Source organism: Cavia porcellus, unplaced genomic scaffold (assembly GCF_034190915.1).
Source record: "Cavia porcellus strain 051 isolate PalLab524CR breed Dunkin Hartley unplaced genomic scaffold, mCavPor4.1 scaffold_23, whole genome shotgun sequence".
Classification (NCBI taxonomy): domain Eukaryota; kingdom Metazoa; phylum Chordata; class Mammalia; order Rodentia; family Caviidae; genus Cavia; species Cavia porcellus.
This window is the reverse complement of record NW_026947506.1, coordinates 8,143,681-8,162,242: the sequence shown is the minus strand read 5'-3', so window position 1 is coordinate 8,162,242 and position 18,562 is coordinate 8,143,681. Positions and strand designations below refer to the sequence as shown.

The following is an 18,562-nucleotide window of genomic DNA, read 5'->3' as shown; positions in this document are numbered from 1 at the left end:
CTCGATGAGCATCAGGCAGATCTCTCTTAAGACCAGCCTGGGAGGGTCCAGCTCGCCAGCGGGTGATGGAGGCTAAGTGGGTGCATGTGGGTGGCTCAGGCACTGGACAGGGTCCTTACAATTTTGCTTTATATGACTTCACAAAGGCTTCGTTTAGTTGACTCGAAAAGGAGTTATTATTGCTTGGATGATCTGAAATGTCCAACAAAGTCCTTCCACTGGGCCCCTGTGGTGCTATGGGGGAGCTGGTGGGCCAGCTGCTGGGAAGAGGTCAGATCACTGGGGGCATGGCCTTGGAGGGGACTTTGGGACTGAGTCCCTTCCTGTCTTTTTGCTGCCATGAGGTGAGCAGGCATCTCAGTATGACATCCTGTACTATCACAGCCCGAAGCAACACTAAGCCGCCATGGACTGGACCCTCAGAAGTGTGCCACCGTAAGCCTGTCCCCTAAGTAAGTCAGTTTTCCCAGCTGTGTTTCCACGGGGATGGGGCAGGCCAGGGGGGCATCAAGCCAGCAAAAAGGGTGGAGTCAGGAGACAGGAGATGCCCAGTGAAATGCACGCCACAGGGAGCAGCATCAAGCCAAGGGATGGAGGAGACAGCCCTCAAGGGAGTGCTTTCCAATAGTAAGGTCAGGATGGGGTCGCCTGCATGAGGAGAGGACAGGCAAATGGGACCAGCTGGGCTCCACTCAGCCCATCTGCATGGGTGGGTGATGTCATGAGGAGGGAAAGACGTGAGATACTTGACTTGATTTCGTCTTAGGACTGTTGTGGTGATGCAGGCTGCCCCGATGCTTGGCGATGGAGGAAGGCAGGCTGGAACTGGCCAGCCAGCAGCCGACATTCGGCAGCGCTGACCGATCTGGGATCGGACCTTGTTCTTGATAAAGGGGCTGAGGATTCCCTGTCCCCAGGTGCCCAGGTGTGACCCTGCTCAGCTGGAATGAGCCCCAGGGTGACCAGGGCTTCTCATATAGGCCACAGGATGGTGAGGGAGTTCCAGATGGCCCAGCCACCCCTGTAGAAGAGCCTTGGCCATGCAGAGGCAACCAGCATCCTACCTGGAGTCCTGCTGTTCTGGCTACCAGTCCCAGCCACCCCACCACCACCCCACCCTAGGCATAGAACAGGTGTGTAGGCCACGGGGCACGTACCTGCAGGGACTTGTCATACCACCGGTTGGCACCGTTCTGGCTGCAGCCCCCGCCATGGAGGAGCTGGAGCGCCCTGTGGGCGTCACTGAGGTCCCCGCCGCTGGGCGCATCCAAGCACACCAGGCAGATGCAGCGCTCAATCATGTCCAGCGAGTCACGGTTGGTGGAGTCTGCAGGGCAGGACAGGCAAGCTTGGGGGCCCTGGGGTCACCCGCCCTCCCCAGCGGCCACAGTTGCCTGACCACTGAGCTGCCCCAGGGCCCCTGCGGAATCCCATCCAGTCCCCATGAAGGGGTCCTGGCCCCACCTGTACCTAGCACAGTGCGTGTCCTGAGCTGGGGTTCCTGAAGATCTGAACTCAGGGCCAGGATGTGATCAGGGTTTCCCGTGAGCGCCCAAGTGGAAGCTGCTGCCTGCTGCCCTCGCCCCTGCTGTTGGTCTGGGCTAGGGCATGGTAGGCAGCACAGCGTGTCACAGCAGAGACACTGAGCTGCCACCACAGCACCCTGGGCCCCTCTCACAGGAGCCCTGGATTTAGCTTGGCATGTGGGCTACATCCCTCAGCCTCCCTCCTTAGAGCTAGGGCCACGAGGTGTCTAAATTCTGACAACATGCTCGGACACCGTCCAGAAAGCCTCCCTAAAGACCAGTGTTACTCTCTGGCTTTCCCACCACCTGGATGGCCACCTGGATGGCCGGAACCCTGGCCCCCTGTGCTTTTGCCAGGCATGAGGAAAGCGTTCCCTTCAGGTGTGGTTACTGACTCTCTAAACCTTCCTGAAGGTCTCCTCAGGCCCTGCCAGGACACGGCTGCCTGGCCACTCCCTGCCCTATGCAGGTGACTTCTCCAGGTTTGTGACCAGTGTCTACAGCTGTCCCTACCCATGTCTTCCTCCTCTGGCAGGTCCTTGGGGAGGAAGATGTAGCCCACGCAGGCCTTCTACTCTTGGGAGCCACCCTGCTCTTGGGATGCCCACTTATCTGTCTCCTTGCCATCTGGGTGAGTTTGGGGCCCTACAACCCTCTTGGTTCCTTGGGCTCCTGAACATCTCAGTCTTTGCCACCTCCACCGGGTCAGCAACTTGGCCCTGGCCATACCCTGGGGTCTGAGGACACAGGCCAGCATAGCCAGGCACCACCTGCCCTCAATAGCTTGAGCTGCCCCTGAGGTTAATGTCACCTTTAGCCCTGGCACCCAGGCTCCAGGGTCAACCTTGGCTGCCCTTGGGGTCAAGGCTCCTCGTGTCCCCACTGGCCACCTGCGCAGGCTGCCCCAGGCCAGTGCTGTGCTCTGCTGCCCATCAGATTCCTGTATCCCTAACCCTCCTCAGCTCCTGGACACTCCAGCTGGTGGGCCCTGCCCTGAGGACCAGCAACTGGAGCACGGGACTGCTCTGAAGCCTGCTCAATACAGATGGCAAGCTCTGTTCTGCCAACTGGCTGGGGCCATTGTGATAACCAGGGGGACAAGACCTTCTCTGCCCCTACTGCTGCCTGCAACACAGCAGGTGACCCTGCCACCACCCAGACGCCTGTGCCCCAGGCAGTGGCTCCTGCCCAGTGCCTGTGTCCTCTAACCCCCCTCTCATCCCCTCTCCAGGGCTGTAGGCACAGGAAGTGTCCTTCCCAGGCCTTGGTTGTATTCTCAAGCCAGAGAGGGGTCTGCAAGGATCCAGCCAGGCCATCAAGAAATACCCAGGGCCCTTGCAGGGTAGGACACCACTAACTCAGGAGGGGGGACATGGGGCAAAGTGAGACTGGACAGGTGGGTGCTCCTGTCTATGTGCTGTGCCAGGTCCCTCAGGGCTCCCTGGTATCCTCAGAGCCTAGGAGGCCTTGGCTAGGGCCAGGTTCTGATCTGAGAGAGGCCTACAGGTGGGGGATCCCAGGGCCAGAGCACAGCAGGGATTCCAGGCAGAGCTTGTGGGTGGGTACTTGGCCTCTGGTGGGTGGGTAAAGGCTGCAGCGCTTAGCCAAGGCTGGAGGAACACCATGGAATGAGGTACTCATCCACCTCTGCCAGGCGCCTGCCACGTGTAAGGGCTGGACCAATCCTGTGCATGGATGGTCAGAGACTAAATGTCTCAACATAAGCCCTTTGCAGGGTCTGGATGGGGTGGTGGGGGGTGAGAATGATTACCCAGTAACAGGGAGACTGGGTGAGAACCCAGCATGGATACCAATGCCCATCTGGGAGCAGATCATCCCTGGCCTTGAAGGTCCGTCCTGGAAAATAGTCCACCCAACAACATGGAGTCACCAAAGGGTTCTGGGCAGAGTACAGCCAGGGATGCCTGGCCACTCCCAGAGTGTGGCCTGGAGGCCAGTGGCAGGCCTGGGGAACGACGCCCACCTGGGCCCATGAACTCCAGGAGTCTGGCTCGGTGTCTGCATCCTCAAGGTTCCTGACAAGCAATGCCCATCTAGCAGAGGCTTGGCCACTCCACCCCAATCAGGCAATACCAGGCCAGCAGCAGGTGAGGACATGAGGAGCCCAGCCTCACCCAGGCGGGAGCAAGGCTCCCCAAGGATGGTCCAGGCCTCACCACTGTGCAGGCTGCATGTGCCTGGCTGCTCAGCACCACCCGACAGGAACGAGGTCCTGACTCATTACCCAGAGTGAAATGGGAATGGGACAGCAGTGCTGGGAGCCAGGTGGCCTTGCAAATGAATGCCCTGCCGCCCGTGCTGATCGGTCAAACACTGACAAGTTCATCGTGTAAGGAGAAAATGAACTACACCCCAGCTCATCCACCACCACTCCAGCCCGAAAGGAGCGGGTGCACGGCAGGAGTCGTTGGTCGCACGGCAACCTCCTGGAGCACATTGGGGCTTGCTTAATGTGGCGAATCCATCTTCCTCAAGGAGCAGGGCTTGGGAGTGAGATGTGGGAGGTGAATAATAGAGGAGCTTGCTCGGACATTCTCGCCCAGGCAGGCAGCTTCTCTGCTGGAATTCCAGGAGCCCTGGGGCACTGGCAGAGGTCAAAAGCTGACCCACTGACTCAGGTGAGCAAAGATAACCGCACACCTTGCTGCTCAGTCTTTGCAGAGCTGCACAACTCTCGGGGGCTGCTCCTGAACTGCACAGCTGTACACGAATACACGCCATCTGCACGGGAACACGCAGACACGTGCATCGCCCTCTCTCCGGCACTCGTCTCCTCTGTTACTGCCAGGCTTGTGGGCACAGCTCAGATTCCCACTGTGCTGTCTGCCCTTCTCATGGCCTGGGAGGTGGAGGCTCAGGGCTTCTGCTCTGGGGTGCAGAGGTCCTAATCCTCTGCAATCCCGTCTCAGTATCTTTCCTTCCCAGACTCGGAGCAGAAAAAATCAGCAATAAGAAATTTCAACTGAGTGCTGAAAACAATACTAAATCTCAGCAGAAAACACAAGCCTGCTTGCTCTGCCAAGACTCACGGAAAGGCAGCCTCTCAAGATGTAAGACTTTCAGGGAAGAGCCGCGCTACTTCAGCCAACTACTGGGAAAACTGAGTTTCTCATCCCCAAGCCTCCTGGCAGCAAAGACCCAGTAGGGACAGAGACTTCTTCTGTCGCTGGTCCAGAGTGGTACCACAACCTTTAGGGCAGCCTGGACAAGGAGAGTCTCACACAGAAGCTGGATGAGGGGCTAATGGTCCCTCACCCTCTACCGCACAGCCTCAACAGAAACCATGGAGAGAGTGTGGGCCCCACCGCAGTGTTGAGGGCTACAGTGGCCCAGAGCATCAACACCTTAGGTGAGGGGCCTGGATTCAGCCTTCACCTGCTGTAAAAAGGCAGCCACCACCTGCAGCATGCAGCCCCCCAGCCTACTGCAGGGGTCAAGTGACCCCCAACTCATAACACAGTAATCCCACTATGGATTGGAAACCACGTCGTACCAACAGCCAGAAAATCTCCCCATGAATCAAAGAAGAATCCATCAGCATTAATGGAGGTAACAGAAATGCTAAGATTACACAAGAAGAAAATTTTAAATCAATCAAGAAAATGCACCAATAAGATCTGAGCACTTTTGAAACAAATGACAGCACCCAGAAAGTCTCAGCAGATCGATAAAAACTCTAAGAAAAACAAAAATGTAAATAAAAACCACACAGAAAGTTTGGAAATGAAACACAGAAGCTTGGCAGACGGATTCCAAGGCAGGACTTAGTGGGCAGCGGGGAGAATCGGAGAACTTGGGGATGGCACAGCAGCACCAACCGATCTGAACAGAGCGGGCACAGACTGGAAAGAATAAGTGGGTAGCACCTGGGGGACCCACATCAAACCACAGACAAGGTGGACCCAAAGAAACCCGCGTCCCCGGCACACCACAGCCAAACTTTTGGAAACCGAAGACAAAGTAAAATCTTGAAAGCAGAGAGAAATGCCATTACCCGCAATCAGAAGGGCAGCAGACTCGTGACAGAAGCAGCGGAGGACAGAAGGAAGTGGCCTGGCATCGTCCACACTGCAGAAGGAAGCTCGGTAACCCAGAGTCCAGGAGCCTTGGGCAAGGGAGAGCGGAGGAGAATGCTCTCAGAGGGAGCAGAGCAGGGCCGGAGAGAGGGGACAGGGGCTCGGGCGGGGCAGCTGGCGGAGGCCCCAGGTTCCAGCCCCACTCAAACCTGGGCATCGTCCCCAGCAGACCTGCCCTAAGATAATGGTCACACTGATTTTTTTTTTTTCGGTACCGGGGATCAAACTCACAACTTTGCTCTTGCCAGGCAGGCGCTTATGCTGCTGAGCTAAATCCCCAGCCCCAAACTGGATTTCTTAGAAAGAAAGGTGAACCATGAAAGGTTACTCTGCACATTGAGAACGCAAGAGGAAAAGAAGAGAGGAAAATCGGAGGGAATAATGTTATTTTCAATTTTCTCTTGAGTTTTCTAACTTACGTTTTGGTGCCAAAGTAAAAATTAGAATAATGTCTTGTCTGCTTCTACGTGTATAGGAAGGAATTATTTAAGAATTAGAGAAAAAGGGATGTAAATAGTGGGAAGCTTTTAATATTTCATGGAAGAGCTGGCAAAATGTTAGTGCCAATAGACTGTTAAGTCTTGTACATATAAGATAACACAGGAACTGCTAGAAAAAAACTATACACATAACACCCAAAATACTGTGGAAGGGTAGAATTATGAAAAATATTCCACAGGAATAACCACAGGAATAAACCACAGGAAACAAGAAAATGAGACAAGAATTGAAAAATAGAAAAAGCAAAAAAATAAAATAACAGAGTTAAACCCTAACAGCAATAATTACGTTAAATGAAAAATAATTACATTAAATGTAAGCGATATAAATAAATACACCAATTTAAAACAACATTGGCAGAACACGATGACACGTTACCCAGTTGCACGGTGTCTGCAAGAAACTCAGATTAAGTATCACGCTGCGGGGGCTGGGGGTCATGCTGATGTGGCTCAGTGGTGGAGCTCTGGCTTTGCACACAGAAAGCCCTGGGTTCAAGCCTCAGCACCACAAAAACAAAACCAAAACAGTTACAGACAGTTTCAAATACCTGGAAACCAAAGAGCACTTTGTCAATAATCCATGGGCCACAGAGGGAGCCTGGAGAGAAATTATAAGAATACAATGAAATGAATGAGAATTTTAAAGTGGCATATGAAATTTGTGAGATATCACTAAAAGATTGATGAGAAGGAAATTTGTAACAGTAAATGCTTGGGAAGACTGAACGAGAAGAGAGACAGAGAGAGAGGGACAGGGGTTGGGGGGTTCAAGGCCAGCCTGTGCTGCAATAACAATAAATAAAATAAAATAAAAAATAAGACTCTCCCCGCAAAAACCTTCAGTTCCAAAATGATTTCACTGAAGAATTGTACCACACATTTAGGGAGGAACAAACACCACATCTATACATATCTCTTAAAGAAAATATGAGGAGGAAACCCTTCCCAACTTAGTTTTATGATCCTGACATTGCCTTCATGTCAAAACATTACAAATAAGAATGCAAAACCAACTAACAAAAAACTACAGACCGCTGTCCTTCTTCAGTACAGATGCAAGATAACGAACAGCACGTTAACAAGTGGGGGTGGGTATGGTGGCACACAGCGGTGTGGTGGCGCGTGGCTGTGATCCCAGCACGCAAGGAAGCAGAGGCAGGAGGATCGTAAGTTCAAGCCCAGGCTGGGTAACTTAGCAGGACCCAGTCTCAAAATTAAAAATGCAAGGGGCTGGGATGTAGCCCTGCTGAAGGACCTGGGATCAGTTCCCAGCACCCCAAAATTTTTAAAAAGTGTTTAAACATCAGCAAATAGAGCTAAGCAGCACAGGAACATAATTACAGAGCGTGCCTAAATGCGGCTCATTTCACAAATGCAAGGCTGGTTTCATATCTGCAAACCAATGACTGTAATCCACTGTACTAACAGACTAAGAAGAGGAATGGCCTGATTATATTAGTTGATATAGAAAAAACATTTGGCAAAGTTCAACTAATAATCTAAAGAAACTTTGTCAAACCATAATATATGAAAATGTGTAGCTAATATGGGTGTCATATTTAAAGGTCTGAGGCCAAATGCTTTTTCCCTAAAATCAGAAACAAGACAAAGATATCCTCTCTTATCACCACTATTCCAGATACAATCAGAGGTCCCGATCACGAGAGAAAGCTCTAAGGGCGAAGACTTGAGGAAAAACACCTGATATTTCCAGGGGACAAAACTGTTTACATAGAAAATCTACAAAAACAGACAGACAGCCTTCCTAAAACCGGTAGGTTCACTCAGCAAGGCCACAAGCTACCAGATCAACCGACAAAAATCAATTCTATTTCTACGTTTCAGAGACAAACACAGGGTGCTAAAGTTAAACTATAGGGACAACTGTAATCATTCAATGGAAATTAAAGACGCCACGATAACTCTAACAAAAAGAGACCTTGTGTGCTAGACATACAAAAACTAATGAACGATACCAAAATATAAGGAGATGGGGAATCATATTCACATTTTGGAAGACTCAGCAGAGTGAAGATATCATTTTCCCCCAAGGGTTTTCTTTAAAATATACATATACATATTGTTATTAATGCATATTAATTTTGCAAACTATTGGAATTTGTTATGTCATTTTCATATATGCGTATAATGTACTTTGACCACATGCCCCTTACCCCCAAACTGACATATAGGCTTAGAAGTTTCCAGCCAAAATCCTGGCAGGATATATCATAGTTACAGACAACATCATTATAAAATCCATATGAAAATGCAAATAAACCAAGCTACAGTGATTCCCAAAGACAGTAAATTTGGAAGAACGACTGTGTCTAATTTGGAGCCACATTCTGTGCCTATGGAACCAAGACCTTGACATCAGGAGAGGGACAAAAAGATCAGAATAGAGGATCCCAAAACTGGCTCACAGAAATGTCCCACTCACAGGAGGGCATGGACAGCTACCAGCAAGAGAAAAAAGTCTCAAGGCTCTACAGAAACTAGTCTAAGACAGATCGCCTATTTAAACGCACAATGTAGAATTACAAAATTATTAGGAAAACCTAGGAGAAGCTTTGACATCCAGGCCTAAGCAAGGAATTCTGAGACCTGAGGCCAAAAGCCCTGTCCATAAAAAAGAAAAATTGATAATTTGGACCTCAATAAAATTCAAGTGTTTGACAGGGTGGAACTGTGTTATAAAGATGGAAAGGTAAGCTATGGGCAGGGAGAAAATATTTGTAAACCATGTATCCACCAAAGGAGGAGTGTCTAGAATATGTAAGCAACTCTTAGATTTCACAACACAAAACAAGAAATCTAAACAACCCAAGTAGAAGACTGGTGAAAGAGATACAATAATATTTCACCGAAGAGGATCGATAGATGGTCAACGAGCCCCCGAAAATATACTCAATGTAACACTACTGCATTTCTACTTACTTATTAGAAGTACAAATATAAAAACACCAAGAGCTGGAGAGAAGGCGGAAAAGCTGGGTCACGTGCACACTGCTGGTGGAAGGCACCATGGCCCAGTCACTCTGGAAAACATGCTAGAAGTTTCTTTAGAAGCTGAGTGTGCAACTATCCCGTGACTCACTTCATTCCCGGAGAGAAATGAAAAGGTGCTCCCTCCCAAACCCGTGCAGAGATGTCCAAGGCATCTCCATTTGTAATAACCCCAAACTGGAAACCACTCAGAAGTCCCTCAGTGGGTAGATAGCACTCGGTTTGTTGCAGGGATCCTCGAATACATTTATCTGGATTTAAATAATAAAACGACTTAAGAACCACGAAGCACCCTTTCTCCTGGTTCTGATCACCCTTCCAAAAGGCAGAGGCTGTCAAGAGCTCAAGGGCTCCCGGGTTGCCGGAGCTGGGGAAGAAGGTGATGGCGGTGGTGGTGGCGGAGGCAGGAGATACATCAGCTTGCTCACCAGCTGCTGCCTACCTTGAATACCACAGCACCCCTTCCAAAAGGGGAGAAGAGGGCCAGAGAGGGGGCAGGCAGGGAGCAGGAGGAGAGGACAGGTGTCTGGCGGGCTGGCGCACATGCGGGCATGCAGGGTGCAAGGAGCAGCTACAGGAAAGTTCAGCTCAGAGTTCTCGAGGTCAGGAGGGGAGCAGAGACTGTAGGCTGGAGGCCCATCACAGGCCTTTCCTCTGGCCGCTGAGCAGTGCCATCCAGCAGGTGCCAATTTTCCAGTTCACCAGATTTTTCCAGGGAGGTTGTGAGTGTTGAGCAAAGCGTCCCCAGAGAGCTTCCCCAGATCTAATAAGAGCTATCATGAGCGAACACCCTCGGGGCGCCAGGCCCCAGGCCATCTGCTTAGCAGCCGGGCCCTCATCCCACCATGGGCCAGGCTGCTGCTTCTGCACCGCACTGTAGACCAGGAAGCCAAGCGCAGGGGACACAGAGGGAGGTCACGGCACAGCCGGGCCCTTCCCTGTCTGGAGGTCCTGGCCCCCAAAGGGTCCCACACTTCTCCTGGGGCCCCAGGCCCTCCCCGGAGAAAGGCAATCTCATTCAGCCAGGAGCAAGGGAGGTATTTCGGGGCCAATTAAATCAGGGAGGCTGTTACTGCTAATGTGTAATTGGTTTTAAAATACTTGCCTTGCTCTGGATGGCAGGATTTAAACAGCCCAGTGCCCCCATCCTGAGTGGCACCCATGGGCCATGACCGTGACCTGCCACCCCTTCCCACTTCCTCGGAGGCAGCCCTGGAGCTCTAATTGGCTGCTGGGGATAAATATTTATGGGGCCGTGTAAACAGGGAGCATCTGCCCGCATGGCCTGCTCTCGGGGTCTCTCTGCAGCACCCAGGAAAGCCAGCAGGCTCAGAGGCCTCTACAAGATGGACATCCTTGCCCTACAAATTGACAATCACTGCCGTCTTCCAGACTCAGGGCCGAACATCTAATTAAATTTCCAGGCCAGGATAACGGTGTTAGCTCCTCCTGGGTTCAGGAAGGCCACGGATTCACTGCTCCAGGGAGGCCCTGAGAGATGCACCATGCCCCTGGGTGTTCTGGCTCCTCCACCAACCTCCACAAAGGCTACAAACTGCTGGACCCAAACACACAACCACCACCTCTGCTCATAGGGACAAGATTTCCACCTCGTGGGCATCTCAGAGGCTGAAGAACCTAAGGGCCACGCATGAGGGGTGGCCTGGTACTCCGAGCCACAAGTATCTGAGCAAGCTGGTCCCAACCTGGCTGCACAGAAAACCGTCAGGGTGCCCTAAAAATAGACTCCGGGCATCTGCCTTGTCTTTAGAGGAATGCGTCACCAGCCAACCCCTGTCTGCGGCCAGTGCTGAGTCATGCTGCCCTCCAGCCATCCTGGAACTGTGACCAGCCCAGGACCCCCAGGACTCTGTCTGAAATGCTGTCTTCACCTGTACCTCCAGTGCCATGGGTCCCAGAGTGACTGTGGGTGACACGGCTGCCATCAGCAGCCATCTCCATGCGAAGAGCTCCCAGTGGGCCATGGTGAGGCAGGCAGGAGAGCACAGGTGGCAGCAGCCCTCCCCCGAGTAAGCTATGCCAGCCCCCGGCCCCTGGGTCACCATGGGCTTCGCCGCTCAGTGCCGGGCAGAGGGCTGGCGGGCAGCCTGGGAGCTCCAGGGAAGGGGTGTCTGGGCTGATGTGAATATGTGAAGGGTCAGCAGACAGGGCCAGGCCTCCCCAGGGTGACAGGAGCTTGCCTTGGCCAAGGTCTCCTGTTGGACAGTGCCTGCTGGGCCACTGTCCAGGTCCTCGGGGGCAGGGAGGGAGGACAGGAGGGCAGGTGGGTGACCTCAGCACGCCCATTCCATGGTGTCAATTTGAGTCCTGCTGGGAGTCAGATGGAACCCAGGCCCCAGCCTGCAGCAGCTTCCCCAGAGCCAAGGCCTCGAGGGGACACTGCTGGCAATTGTCACTGTACCCCTGCCCCTCCCCAGTGCTCATCACCTCCCTTCTCCCTCCGGAGCTCTGCACCGCCTGCCGCATGCCCCTGTCCTGCCAACTGCCCGAACGCCCAGCTCCTCTGCACAAGCTCACACGGAGTGCGCTCCTGTGGCCCAGCCCCTGCAGTCCTCTAGGGACACGGTTTTCTTCCACATTCAGACAGCCCAGGGCCAGGTGGTAGGGGCTCCTCTGCCCCGTTCCCATTCCTGGGCAGCTCCTCCTCCCTCAGCCCTCCCCTCCACAGCTGGAGCACCACGACTCTGACCCCCATGGGCACTGACCCCACTTTTGCACTGCACGAGCCCCTGCAGTGCTGTCCATTGAGCTATATTCGCACCCCACCACGCCTGGCCTCTGCTAAGCGGAGGCCAGGAGCTGCTGGAGCCAGGAACCTCCAAACATTTCCATCCTGCCTGGAGCCTGGGTTTTGGTTTTCCTCGTAGGACAGTTTCCTGCTCTCTGCCTAGCCACAAACACACCCGCACCCCGTTTACCCTCCCTCCACTGGTCCCCTTCCTGGCCTTTCTATACCCCTGCACCTGCCCGTCCTCCTGGAAACACTTTAGGACCCTCTCCTCTTCCAAGAGCCACACATGTCCCTGCTCTGTGAACACCCAAGTGCCTCAGCAGCTGCCACCCTGGCTGGCGCTGCACAATGAGCATCTCGTGGGCAGTTCCTTTCTGTTGCTGGGCCAGCCAGTGCACACACAGCCACATTCCCTTCCCTGCCGCTCCAGCCTGGTGTCCCTGCCCATCCCGGCCTCCTGTCAGCCCTGGGCAGCAGCCCGTGCCTGGCCGGCCCCTCCATCGTCTCTCTGGATGCCGCAGCTCCTGGTTTTCCTTGGCTCCGTGACCTGCTGTGTCTCAGTCCCCTCTGCAGCTTCTCTCCCTGACCCCTGGGAGCCTGCTCTCCTATTTCTAGATGATCTCACTCAAGCCCATGTCTTGAAATGTCATTTAGGTACTGATGACTCTCAAATTTATCTCTGTACTGGCCTTTCCCTGCGCCACGACACATAGATCTAAGCTGACATCTCCACTGGATCACTCCACGGGTCACAGGTCAGACACACTGCTCCAGCTGCTCCCTGTGTGTCCCCCAGCTCCGTCAACAGCACCCCGCCCACTTGGCCATGTCTCTCTCTCTCTGTCTCTCTCTTTTCCTTTCCAAGACTTTGAGCTACACGGGATCCACCCACACCTTCCTGCCTCACTCCCAACCCTGCCCAAGCAGCCACTGTCTTCCACTCTGAAACAGGAAAGTTCAGCAAGCTGACCCTCTGTCCTCTCCGTGGGTGGGGGAGGGGGCCTCTCGGGAAGGCGAGGGTCAGTCAGGGTGCTAATTGGATCAGTCTGCTGGCCCAGGGTGGGCAGTGTGCTCTCTCCTTTCACTGAGAAATAGCTATTCCATTCAGACACCGGCTCAAGAGCCATTAACAAATTAATTCCATTGAGTGCAGCTCCAGCACTCAGGCCTCCAGGCAGGCAATCCTGGTCAGTGTCGAGGGCCTGGCCTGCTAATAAAGTGGGAAGCAGGCTGGATGCAGAGGCGATTATTTTGATGCCTGCCTTGTCCCTGGAGGGGTGAGCAGGGGATGTGATTTCACCGAGGTCCCCTGCGGGAATTAACTCACTCTGGCATGGGAAGCGATTAATCCCAGGCAGAATGGTCAGGTCCAGGACGGAGCCCCGCTCGCACCGCTTGGCGGCCCCTGGAGCTCTCTGTCTAGGGGAGCAGTCAGCGGGTGCCCACTAACGGGGTGAAAGTCTACTTCTTCAGCGAGGAGGAAGCCCTCTGCAGCCTGCATCCGAGTCACCCTTCACGCTTTTGTTCAATGAAAACTGGGCAGCTGCTGTAGATGCACAGCAGATTTGCAGGGAGACCAGCCCTGGCCTGCAGCTCAGTGGTGAGCGCTCACCAGGCACTGGGTTCCATCCCCAGTGGCAGAGAAATCCAACCACAGGCCCTGGACTTCCAATCCACACTCGGGCAAAGTTGCCCTCAGAACACTAGCAATGCACAGTCAGGAGACGGTGGCCAAGGGCCAAGGCGAGGGACAGGGCACAGCAGGGCTCTTGAGCCCTGAAGGATGGCAGGCAGGAGGCGTCTAGAAAGAGGGCTCTCAGGGCATCAGGGAGCAGGGGCCAGGATGTTCCTCCTGGTCACCTTCACTGGCAGCCACTCTTCTGCGGTCCTCAGGCAGCGACAAACACGAGGCTGCGTGGTTGGTGGCTTTGCCACCATTTGTCCATCTTTTCCGATGCCATCCTCCACCCCTCCGGCTCTTGGCACACCTGGCACAGGCCTCTCTCCCCTCCCTGAAGTCCTGGAGCCTGATTCAGTCCCCGAGGTCTCCATGGCCTTACACAGGTTAATGCAGCGGTGCGTGGGTCCCCTCCCCAACCCTCTGGCCTGATCCTCCACTGGGACATGCACGTTCGGGCCTGTCGCTTCTGTCCCTCACCCCCAGATCCCCCAGAGTCTTCAGTATAGGCACCGGGGGGACCAAGCAGCTAGCTGCCTGACCCAGGGCCATCTCCAGGGGTGCACAAAACCCCCTGGAACCCTACTTCTCCTCGGGGCAGGAAAGGGAGGTGCTTCATCCTGCCCCAGCTCGGGCTGGCTTTGGTCTGAAAAGCAGTTTCTGGAAGGCCGCAGACGTATTTTAAGGCTACTGCCCGTTTTTGCATGGGAAGGTGTGGAAGCTTTTACGAGAGCATCGGGCAGCTTGTGGGCTGAAGAGGAAAGTCCTTGGACAGTACACCTGGCAGGGAGGCCAGCAACCCTCCCAGAGCTGGCTGCTCCCTGAAGCCCTATCCAGCACACTCCTGGAGAGCCCTGCCTCTAAGGGAGCACAGGCAGCTCCCCTGTAACCACAGCCACCACCACTGGCAACCATCCTTCCTCCTGCTCAAAACCCCTTCCTGGCATCCCTGGTCCACGCAGACCCAGCGTCCATGTGATCTCCCGGGAGAGCTGGCGTCACCCCAATGCCAGGAGCAGATTGGCAGAACCGCCGAGCACTGACCTTTCATGAGGGCTGTCCTGGCCTCCGCCCACTCGCTCCTGCCGTCCGAGGTCAGCAGGCCAATGGGAGGCAGGCGCTCGTCCTCGTTGGAAGCCATCTTGACGATCTTCCTCAGCTGGGTGACCAGGTCCCCCTCGCTGAGACGGCGGAAGTTGATGACCACATCCAAGACAAAGAACTGTAGGGACACAGGGGACAGTCACTCAGGGCAGCGAGCTGGGGCACCAGGCCTTCGGAGAGACTTCTGAGAGAGCCCGGAGCAGGGAACCCCTGGGCCTCAGCCTCCTGGGAAGTCTGGGGTGCTGGGTTACTTCAGTGTGGCACCAACTCAGTGCTGCTGACTGTGCTGGACTCTGCACTGACCCCTCAAAGAAGGTTGCATTAAGCTTAGCACCCCCACCCTACTAAAAAACAGAACAGGCTATGTTGCTCCTAGCTCATGCAATCTGTTGTGCTTGGGGCGCTGGGGTGTAAATGGCCACCACCGCTGCTGGACAGTGGTGTCCCTCACGTGGAAACGTGCGAACCTGCGGCCAGCGGTCATGCTCCACACACAGGGACACTCTGCGCCCTGAGCTGTGGGGAGGAATGCACCCGTCTGTCTTAGCACAGCAGCAGCAGCGGAGCCCCCTGCAGGTGGGGAGAGGCTGCTGAGAGCTAAGGCGTGGGGGAAGTCCGGTCCTCACCCAGCGCAGAGCCTCGGAGTTGGGCCTCGAACACAGAGGTGAACATGGAGAGAAGCCAGCCAGTGGCAAAGTGTAGGGCGAAACCTGCGTGTGAAATGTTCTGTGCATCCCTGTGCACACGCGTGTGCCACACTCATGCTACAAGGCACTGGCACACTGCAGCTCCAAAGGCCAGAGCCTGATCCTTATGGAGGCAGAGGGTCCTCGGCAGCTGGTGGATAGGAGTCCCTGCACCACCCTGCACAGTGTCCGCAGGTGGGGTAGGAGCAGGACTGCACCATGTGTGGGTGAGCACTGGCCCGTGGCTGGCGCTGGTGGGGGTCTTGTATGTCAATGCTGTCAGTCTGTCTGCCTGTCTGTATGTCTGTGTGTGGTCTCCAGGAAGTCCCGGGACTGGTGACTGCAGAGATGAGCAGGTAAGAGCTGAGGCCATGCTGGGCTCCCTGGCCACCCTGACCTAGCTCCTGGGGCTGAGGTGAGTGTGGGGAAGGTCCAGGATTCTCTAGTAGGGACCAGCCCTTTCCTAACCAAGAGAACACGAGAGAGGGGCCACTGGGCCCCCGCTCACCATGTGACTCTGAGCACCTTCAGACCAGCTCCATGCCCTCCCCAGCCCAAGGGGGCATGGAGGCTCCAAAGGGCCGCTCACCTGGTTGCAGCAGGCCACGATGACGTGCTCGGGCTCCGGCATGACGACGCTCTTCTGGGCCACCAGCGTGTCCTGGGTGTGGCCGGGCAGACGGTAGGAGGAGAAGAGTCCGTGGTACTGCTTCATGCAGAGGGGCTGCCCCGACAGCTGGCCGGTGGCACAGTCTGTGGGGAGGGCGTGGCTGGAGAAGCGGAGGACAGGCAGCCGTGAGGGAGGGCGGGGCGGGGGGACCTCAGCATCGGTTCTCTCATAGCTTTGTGGGGTGCAGAGGATAAAGCTGAGGGCCTGCGCGTGTCAAGGAAGTACTCTAGCATGCAGCATGACCTGCACCCTGTTGTAACTTGGTTAAGGAAAGCGGCACCAGACTCAGCCCTGCTTTCCAAAGTCAGCTGTGGCTCAATCCTCCAAGCTTGGAAGTAGCAAAGCACCCCATTTCTGAGGCCCACGGAGATCCTCAGGGTTCCCAAACCTCTGCTACTCTTCCTCACCCGGCTCACACGCTGCATGTGGAGATGCACCTGCTGTTAGCCACAGTGCCTTTGCAGTGCCGATCTTTGCTTGGCATGCTTTTGTCTCTACTCTGAACTCTACTGTTCCGCTTCCTCTCCCTCTGAAGCCTCCTCATCTCTTCCAGAAGCCTCCTCTGAGTTCAAGGTGGAACATTCTCTTTGTCCTGTGGTCTCTGCATGACTGTGTCTGCCATTTCCCCTCCTTTCCATCCACGTGTCCACCATGCACCCAATCATCCATCAGTTGTCTATCCATCCACTTATCTGTCTGGTCAGCCAGGCACCTTGCATCTGTCCATGCACTATGCATCCATCCACCCACCCACCATCATGCATCTACCTGTCCATGCATCCACCCACCTACCATCCATTTATCCATGTACTATCCATCCACCCAATACCCAACCATCTAGCGTGCATGCATCCATCCATCCATCTATCCATTCACCATCCATCTACCACCCATCCATTTTCCAACCCATCTCTCAACTCCCTATCTATCCATTTAGCTATCTATCCATCTCCTATACATGCAGCTCCATCTATCCATCCATGCATCCATCCCTCCATCCATCCAGTCATCCACCCATTTTCCTATCCAGCCATCCATCTACCTGCCATCATCCACTCAGTTACCATCCACTCATTCATCCCTTCATCCATCCACCCACCCATCTACCACTCCCCAACCCATCCTTCCACCCTTTCAGAAGTATTTGCTGAGCACCTCCGATGTGTCAGGCACCTTGCTGAGAACGGTAGCAGACAAGGTGCAATCTTCCTGTTCTGATGGGTGCATCTTGGGGTACGTGGGTGGAGAACAGACCACAAGTAGCAGTCAGAAAGAGGAGGAGAATTTCAGCCAGTGGTACTGGGGGACTGGGAGGAGATGGCCGTGGGTGGGCACGATGGGTCCGTCTGACAGGGTAAGACGCTGCCTCTCGATCCCAAACCTCATGGCCAACCCACGAGATGAGTGGCAGGCACATGCTCAGCGATGTGGTGGGCATTTATGTCCAAGGAATCCCGTAATAATGTGTTGGTGCCTGTATAACATTTTTCTACTAATTCTTTGAAAGTAGCCTGCCCCAGAGGAGGCCGGAGAGGCGGCCAAGGCCAGTCCTAGGCCCCAGCGGCAGGGGTAGGGTTAGCATTGCCCTCCTGGCCCAGTGAAAGCCTTCGGAAGCTTTAGGGACCTGGCCCGAGGTCCACATGCCCACTCTGAGGAGTCTGAACTCAGACCCAGGGCCTCTCTGCCCCTGGCATCTGGAGCCCTGACCTGCGCTCAGGGCAGCCACTGGCCCCAACCTTCAGCCCGATGTGGGCAAAGCCAAGGGCTGGACCCACTTCTACCCCACCTCTTCCTTCCTTCCTCCTCCTCTCCTGGCCAGGTCTACTCCCCCGTGGGCACAGCAGTACAGAGATGGGGGCTTTTCAAAGTCCAAGCAAGGGCCGAGGAAGAGGGGCCCTTGCGGGTCAGCCCCGTGGGCTCCTGGACACCCTGGTGCTGAGCAGGAGGCAGGGGACATGGGCTCTGTGACTCAGGCCGGGAACGTGGAGGGGAGGAGGTAGGGCCCCGGCCCCCAAGCTCCCTGGCTGTGCCACACGGGGCAACTTCCATGCCGGGCCGGCCTACCTGTCCAGCAGGGCCTTGTAGCTGAGCACGCCCGAGATGAGGCTGGCCGCAAACCTGCAGAGACAGACGGGCCTGAGCCAGCCTCCACCGCTCCCCCCTCCTTCCTCCTTTCTTCCCTTCCTTTCCTCCTCGCCCTACCTTCCTCCCCCTTCTGCTGCTCCAAAGGCAACCATCACCCACCATTTCCCACCCCCCCAAACTAATGGACCTGGTTCCTGCTGCGCCCCACCCCAGGCCCTGCCACCATGCTGTCTTGGATTAAAAATGTTCTGCAGGGAAGAGGGGACACCGGAGTCACCCGAAGAGGAGGGAGAGGATGCAGGAGCAGCCACAGGAAAGGGCTGGACGGCCAGGGCTGGGGCTTTCCCTGGGATAGGCCAGCACAGGGGCTGGACAGGGCAGGGCCCCTGGGTTCCAGGCAACCCAATCTCTTGGGAAAAGTCTGTCATTTGGCTTGGGAACGTGTGTGCCAT

General features: G+C 55.0%; 1 protein-coding gene across 1 annotated transcript in view; it reads right to left on the bottom strand.

Annotated features, from left to right (window-relative positions):
- The window catches only part of Chat (choline O-acetyltransferase), a 37,835-nt gene that overhangs the window by 14,405 nt on the left and 4,868 nt on the right, over nucleotides 1-18,562 (bottom strand). The window contains exons 5-8 of the mRNA XM_003466127.4: nucleotides 18,090-18,143; nucleotides 15,945-16,125; nucleotides 14,610-14,787; nucleotides 1,158-1,327 (exon numbers count right to left, since the gene is read on the bottom strand). Coding sequence (XP_003466175.2) covers nucleotides 1,158-1,327; nucleotides 14,610-14,787; nucleotides 15,945-16,125; nucleotides 18,090-18,143 — 583 coding nt within the window. The remainder of the gene's footprint in view (nucleotides 1-1,157; nucleotides 1,328-14,609; nucleotides 14,788-15,944; nucleotides 16,126-18,089; nucleotides 18,144-18,562) is intronic.